This window comes from Alligator sinensis, unplaced genomic scaffold (assembly GCF_000455745.1).
Source record: "Alligator sinensis unplaced genomic scaffold, ASM45574v1 scaffold534_1, whole genome shotgun sequence".
Taxonomy (NCBI): domain Eukaryota; kingdom Metazoa; phylum Chordata; order Crocodylia; family Alligatoridae; genus Alligator; species Alligator sinensis.
The window spans coordinates 511,598-519,477 of NW_005842050.1; the positions used below are offsets into that span (position 1 = coordinate 511,598).

Here is a 7,880-nt window from a genome sequence, read left to right on the forward strand (position 1 = left end):
TTTTTTAATGAGAATGGGGTGAGAGACAGTGTCGAAGGCCTTCGTAAAGTCCAGAAAGACTATGTTCACCGTGACACCTGCATCCAAGGATTTTGTGACCTGGTCATAGAAGGCCACCAGGCTGGTCTGACAGGCCCTGCCTCTAATGAACCCATGTTGGTTGCCCCTAAGCATACACTCCCCTGCTTGCCCCTTGCAGATGTGCTCCTGGATAATTTTCCCAAAGAGCTTCCCCAGGACTGAGGTAAGACTAACAGGCCTATAATTTCCTGGGTCCCCCTTCCTCCCTTTTTTGAAAAAAGGTACCACATTGGCCCTTTTCCAGTCCTATGGCACCTCACTTATTATTTAGAAAAGCTGGATGTGCACAAGTCCATGGGGCCAGATGCAAGGCACCTGAGGGTGCTGAGGGAGTTGGCCAATGTGACTGAAGAGCTGCTGGTCATCATGTTTGGAAATTGGAGATCAGGAGAGGTCACAGATGAATGGAAAAGGGCAAATATAGTGCCCATCTTTTAGAAAGGGAAGAAGATGGATCCAGGGAGCTAACCACCTGTCAGCCTTACCTCAATCCCTGGGAAAATCATGAAGCAGGTCCTCAAAGAACCCATTTGTAAGCACTTGAAGGAGAAGCAGGTGGTTAGGAATAGCCAGCACAGATTCAGCAAGGGCAAATCATACCTGACCAACCTGACTGCCTTCTGTGATGAGATGACTGGCTTTGTGGATGTGGGGAGAACAGTGAACATGATATACCTTGACTTCAGCAAGGCTTTTGATGTAGTATCTTACAACATTCTTGCAAGCAAGCTAAGGAAGTCTGGGTTGGATGAATCGACAGTAAGGCGAATAGAAAACTAGTTGGATTGTTGGGCTCAAAGGGTAATAATTGCTGGCACTGGATTTAGGACCCAGATATCTTGTTCTGGGGGGACCCAAAACCCTCAGAGTGACCATGACCTTTCCATTTTATAATAGGCAAATTTTATTGATACACAGTGATAACAGAAAAAAACAATGCAAACAATTCTATAGCTACCAATCCTAGGGCTGTCATAAAAGTCAAGACACACCTGGCCGGGATGCAAGCTTCACTTTGAGGTTCTCTCTTGAATGTCTGATGTCAGCACCCTGGAAGTCGGAGGCCTCGGCCTCCTCCCTTGGGGTGGATGAGTGGGGCTGGTGGTATACCCTCTGTCCATGTACCTCAGGTTCCCCTCTTGGGGGTCCTCTTGGGGACCCCTCTCAGGGACAGGGACCCTTTGTTGCTCTAAAATCTCTGCTTCTGTATTCCTTTTCCCTCCTGATGACTCTTCATCTGTGGCTGATTGGTATCTCTGTGGTCATCGTACTGTCCACATTCTGTCGTGACAGTATATTTCTTTGTTTTACAAGCCCATCACATGCACACATCTTAATTTGATCATTCCAGGCCTGTTCCTAATTTGGTCTGTTCTCCCAAAACTGGAACTCTCAGGCCCCCCACTCTTGGGCCTTGTGAGCTGGTGTCACCTTATCTCATGTTATGGAACAGTGTGGTACATTCCATGTTATGGAGCAGTGTGGTACACTCTACCAGCCTATGTATATATCTGTTGGCCTTGTTGTGTTAGACACCCCACCTGCCTTAAAGGCTATAAAACTGTGTGAGAAACAGGCCTTCAGAAATCAAGTAACCCTTGTTGCTGTCTGAACTATTGTTTTAATGCATATACATTTTACCTACAAGCCAATTCCCAAAAGCAAACCTTTAAGTGTCATTTTCTAGCCATCAGTGATCAATGGCTCAATGGATCAATGATAGCCAGTATCAAGTGGAATGCCCCGGGGGTCAGTCCTAGGACCTGTCTTGTTCAATATCTTCATCAACGATCTGATAGATAGGATGGAGTGCACCCTCAGCAAGTTTGCAGATGACACAAAGCTGAGGGAGGTAGTAGATATTCTGGAGCAGGGGTTAGCTGCCAGTCTGCAGGAGGGTTGGCTGCTGTGGACCAGAAGTGGCTGTGGATCAGCAAACTGTGGTCCGGCAAACTGCAGACTGGAAGTGACCTGCATACTGCGAACCGGCAGTCAATCCTTTTTTATATTGAGTATAAAAAAGGGTTGGCTGCCTGCCCACAGTATGCCGGTTACTGCTGGTCCACAGTTTGCCAGTCCATGGTCACTTCTGGTCCATGATCACTTCCGGTCTGCACTTTGTCAGTCCTCAGCATAAAAAGGTTGGGAAACCCTGTTCTGGAGGGTAGGTTTAGGATTCAGAGAGACCTAGACAAATTAGAGGATTGGACCAAAAGAAATCTCATGAGGTTCAATAGGGCCAAGTGCAAAGTCCTGTACTTAGTATAGAATAATCCCATGCATCAGTACAGGCTGGGGTTCAACTGGCTAAGCAGTAGCTCTGCAGAAAAGGACCTGGGGCTTACAGTGGACAATAAGCTGAATATGAGACAACATTTATGTTGTGTCCTTGTTGCAAAAAAGGGTAATGGCACATTGAATTGCATTAGTAGGCGCATTGCCACCATAGTTTCATAGTTGGTAGGGTCGGAAAGTACCTGAGCAGATCATCAAGTCCGACCCCCTGCCATGGCAGGGAAGAGGACTGGGGTGTAGCGCCTCCTGATGTCTAGCCTAAATCTACCCTCTGCCCACTTGTGACCGTTATTTCTTGTCACTCCTGGTAATGCTTGGGGGAACAGGGACTCCCCCAATGCCTGCTGGTCCCCCCTGACCAGCTTGTAAAAGGCCACTAGATCCCCCCTCAGCCTTCTCTTGTGGAGGCTGAATAGGTTCAGGTCCCTTAACCTCTCCTTGTAGGGCCTGCCCTGCTGACTCCTGATCATGCGGGTGGCCCTCCTCTGGACCCTCTCCATGCTGTCCACATCCCTCCTGAAGTGCAGCGCCCAGAACTGGGCGCAGTACTCCAACTGCGGCCTGACCAGTGTCGCATAGAGGGGGAGGATCACCTCCTTGGACCTGCTTGAGATGCATCTGTGGATGCATGACAAGGTACAGTTGGCCTTCCTGTCCACTTCCTCACACTGTCGGCCCATGTTCATTTTGGCATCAATAATGACTCCAAGATCCTTTTCTGCTTCTGCATTGACAAGAAGGGAGTTCCCCAGCCTGTAGGTATGCTGCTGATTCTTCCTCCCCAGGTGCAGTACCTTGCACTTGTCAGTGTTGAAACCCATCCTGTTCTCATCCGCCCACCCCTATAACATGCCTAGGTCTGATTGCAGCCTATTCCTCCCTTCTAGTGTGCCCACTTCTCCCTACATCTTAGTGTTGTCTGCGAATTTGAACAGGGTGCTTTTTACACCCTCATCCAAGTCGCTGATGAAGTTGTTGAACAGTGCAGGTCCAAGCACCGAGCCCTGAGGAACCCCACTGCCCACATCCCTCCAGGTGGAAGATGACCCGTCTACCACCACTCTCTGGGTGCGGCCCTCCAGCCAGTTATTGACCCATTTTACTGTGTAGGTGTCAATGCCATAGTCCCCTAGCTTTTTAATGAGAATGGGGTGAGAGACAGTGTCAAAGGCCTTCCTAAAGTCCAGAAAGACTACGTCCACCACGACACCTATGTCCAAGGATTTTGTGACCTGGTCATAGAAGGCCACCAGGTTGGTCTGACAGGACCTGCCTCTAATGAACCCATGTTGGTTGCCCCTAAGCATAACCTCCCTCGCTGGCCTGTGGACACGCGCCAAGATAATTCTCTCAAAAAGCTTACTCAGGACTGAGGTAAGACTGACTGGCCTATAGTTTCCTGGGTCCTCCTTCCTCCCTTTTTTGAAAATGGGAACAACATTTGCTCTTTTCCAGTCCTCTGGCACCATGCTAGAGCACCATGAGTGCTTGTAAAGCTGTGCCAGGGGTCCCGCAATGACCTCTGCTAATTTCCTCAGCACTCTGGGGTGGAGATAGTCAGGACCTGCTGATTTAAATACATCCAGTCCCTCCAGAAGTTCCCTGACTAGGTCCTCACTTCCCCTAGGCCTGGGTGCACCTCCCCTGGGACCTATGGGGGTCCCAGTGGGGGGGACGGGACGGGGAGGGGTGATCTGGTCCCTGCTCAGAAAAATGGAGGCAAAGAAACTGTTAAAGAGGTTAGCAGATGGAGAGAAGTGATTCTTCCTCTCTGTTTGGCTCTATTGAAGCCACTTCTGGTGTCCTGTGTCCAGTTTTGGACCCCACCACTACAGAAAGGATGTGGACAAACTGGAAACAGTCCAGTGGATGGCAACAAAAATGGTTAGGGGACTAGGAACATGACTTCTGAAGAGAGGCTGAGGGAACCGGACTTATTTAGTCTGGAGAAGAAAGGACTGAGATGCGATATAATAGCAGCCTTCAACTACCTGAAGGATGGTTATAAAGAGGATGGAGCTAGACTGTTCTCAGTGGTGGCAGATGACAGAACAAGGAGCAATAGTCTCAAGTTGCAGCAAGGGAACTAGTGAAGCACTGGAACTGGTTTCCCAGAGAGGTTGAGGCATCTCTATCCTTGGAAGGTTTTTAAGACCCAGATAGACAAAGCCTTTGCTGGGATGATCTGGTTGGGGATGGTCCTGCGTCAAGCAAGGGGTTGGACTATGTGACCTCCTGAAGTCCCTTTTAACCCTACATTTCTATGATTCCATGAATCTATGACAGATCCCATTGTGCCATTAAATGAATGTATACCAGATTCCATACATCTACATGTAGCTATATCTAGATATTTACACTATGCCCATCAGCAGGGTTTCCTTTCAATCTTAAGCATGAAATAATTTTAATGGAATTCTATTTAAAATATATATTTAAATGAAATACTATACCCCAAGTCTGTAAATTCATCAGCAAAGTATCTGGTATTTCTCAAATGGGTTTCAACAACAGGCTCCTGTCCCAAGTTCCAAAAGTGCTTGCTAAGTATCCTAGAATTCTGTTTAAATAAAAGCTCTTATATGTTATTATTTTGATGTCAAACTAATCTAAAGTAATATATAGTAAATATCCTTACTAAAATACAGGTTAATATACACTTTACCATTCTAATATATATATTTGTAAATAAGGTCCTGTTATTAAAAACATTTTGACATTTCAGCTAGTTTGGAATACATTTAGAACAGGGGTGGGCAATTTTATTGACTGGAGGACCACTTACCAAATTTTGGTGAGCTGTTGAGGGCCGCATGGGTTGCCCCACCCCCAGTCGCCATATTGGGGCCAGAAGTCCTGCCCCCTAACCCATGGCCTTTCCCACCAGAAATCCCTCCCCTTGTCCTGGAAATACTCCTTTTAGGAGAGAGAATGTTGCAATCTTGAAACTGGAAAAAAACCCAAATCATATACAAAAAATAAAACATCTACTATAACTTATTTCAATTTTATTTAAAAATATTTTGTACTGATTTATATGTTTGCGAAGTGTATCAAGACGTGATGGCATAATAGCTCAAAATACAGTCCTGCTGTATATTGCGTGTGGGCGATAAGGGGGTGTATATGGGGGTGTGTGGTTGGGGAGTGGGTGTGTGTTATGGGGTGTGGGTATGGATGTGGATGTGTGGGGTATGTGGTTGGGGCAGGGGCTGTGGGAGGGTGTGGGGTTATGGTGGGTGGGGTGGGAGAGAGAGACACGGGGCTGGGCTGCTAGCTCCATCGCATGCAGCTCTCATGAACTGCATCCAAGTCTCAAACAGTGCAGCCAGACAGACCCTGCACCCAGGCTCCACATTCCTGCCCACTCACCCGGGGTCCCCACTGGCCCCAGGACACCAGCATGGGCTCTGCGCTCCCACCCACCACCACGATTCCCCTGTTTCTCTGCTTCCCCTTCCACATGTGTGCCTGCCCATCACTGCTGCCGCTGCTTCCCAGCTACCACTGCTGATACTCCGCATGCCCGCTGCAACTCCCACCGCTGCTGCTGCTACCCACAACCTCCCATCACTCCCCACACCACTGCTGCTTTCCGCAGTTCCCTGCCGCTCCCCATGCTGCCACTACTTTCCACAGCCCACCCCCCCGCTACTCCCCCTGCTGCTCCCAATGCCGCTGCCGTTTTCTGCAGCCCTCGCACCACCACTGCTTCCCTCCACCCCCCCACCTGCTGCTTCCTGCTGTGGCTCCAGCCCAGTCCAGCAAGCACCATGCGGTTCCTGGATGCTGGGTGTATTGCAGTGGTTTCCCCCTCTCCCTTGTCTGATCTTATCTGACTTTGCACTAAGACAGAAAGAGGATGGGGAACAGCCAAAGGGTCACCAGGCCAAAAGCTAGAGAGACTTCCAGTTGGGGGCTGAGGATGAGAGAGGGGGTAAAAGGCTAGGGGTGGGGCAGAACTGGGCGGGTCTTGCTGCCCAGCTGCTGGGTCTTGCTGCTGCTGGCTCCCGTCATCTTTCACAGGCAGCCAGGGGCAGATAAAAATTAATTTTCTAAAATGTTTAGGGGTCCCGCAGGCTGGATAGAATGGCCTGCTGGGCTGGATCTGGTTGTCGGGCTGTATTTTGCCCACCCCTGATTTAGAATCTAAGTAAATTTCATTTGGAATCTTTACTGCAGCATATACAGGAAGAAATTAAACACCCAAAACATACAGTGATAATTTATGGAACACAGTCAAGATTGTACATTCTTCACTGGTGCCATTAATGTAATTAATAAAACCACTGTTGTTCCTCATAACTCTGAAGGTAATTGTAGCAAGACACTGGGACATGCCTACTTCTTTAAGGGCGCAAGCAGCCTGGGAGGCTGCTTGCAGGTGGTAGAGGGGAGCTAATGAGAGACTCATCTGACTGAAAGAGGGCTCAGGCTAGAGCTATATAAGCCCAGAGCCTGGCAGCCACAAAGTGAGGAGGCTCCTGGCAGCATAGCTCCTGAGGGGACCTGAATTTAGCTAAACAACTCTGGAGGCCTGGGAACAAGTTCCCTGGACAGGGAAAGACTGAGTTCACAGCCAAGTGGCCTTTGTCTTATGTTAAAGCCCCTAGAGGGTTTGAGGTGTCTGCCAGAGGGTGGTGATGCTTCTTGTTTTTTTAAGCTGTACTGGTACTTTAGCCTTGAGCCCTGTGGTGACAGGCTCAAGGCCTACTTAGAGAACCAATAACTCAGGAGCCCTCAGACTGAGACTGGGGCCCAGTAGGGATCCAGGAATCTAGGAAAAGGCTGAGACCTGGGCCAGAGAGTTTACGCCCAGGGAAGGGCTGAGCTAGGCCAGAAGGTCCACGAGCCCAGACTGGCCTAAGCAGGACTAGAGGGTCCACGCTGTTTTGAGGGAGATGGTGTAAGGCAGTGTTTCTCAACCCATGGTACGTATACCCCTGAGGGTATGCAAGACATGGGCAGGGGGTATGCAGGTGCCCTGTTTTGAGTTTGGCCTGCCCCCCTGCCTGGCGGGTTGGAGGCGTCTTTGCCTGCTCAGGCTGGAAGTTCCAACCACCGACCCTCCCACTGCAACTGGTGTACTGGGGCTTTCACTCCCCAGCGTCAGTGTGCCAGGGCACAGGGAGAGGGGCCCCTCACAGGCTGCTTTGCCCCAGGCCATGTTCCACAAGGAAAAAGTTTGTGGCGGTGAAACCAGAAGTGCCACGGTGGGACTTCCGGTTTCGCTTTTGCCACGTTGATTGGCAGGTGGGTACGTAAGGTACCAAAGGTTGAGAACCTTTGGTACCTTTTAGCTGGGGTCATCTAGACCCAGCCCGCTTTCCTGCCTATGCAGGGGGTCAGACTTGATGATCTATTGAGGTCCCTTCCGACCCTAACATCTATGAATCTATGAACCACTGGTGTAAGGGACCAGGGGGCCCGAAGGCCCAAGGGATATATACGTAAGTTAACATCAAGAAGAGAGAACATCTGCAAGGCTTGGGGTGTGGTGTAGG

The 7,880-nt window shown here is 49.4% G+C and overlaps 1 protein-coding gene across 1 annotated transcript in view; it reads right to left on the bottom strand.

Annotated features, from left to right (window-relative positions):
* The window catches only part of CATSPERE (catsper channel auxiliary subunit epsilon), a gene marked incomplete at its 5' end in the record, with an annotated part of 85,626 nt that overhangs the window by 48,665 nt on the left and 29,081 nt on the right, over window positions 1-7,880 (bottom strand). The window contains one exon of the mRNA XM_014519584.2: window positions 4,830-4,936. Coding sequence (XP_014375070.2) covers window positions 4,830-4,936 — 107 coding nt within the window. The remainder of the gene's footprint in view (window positions 1-4,829; window positions 4,937-7,880) is intronic.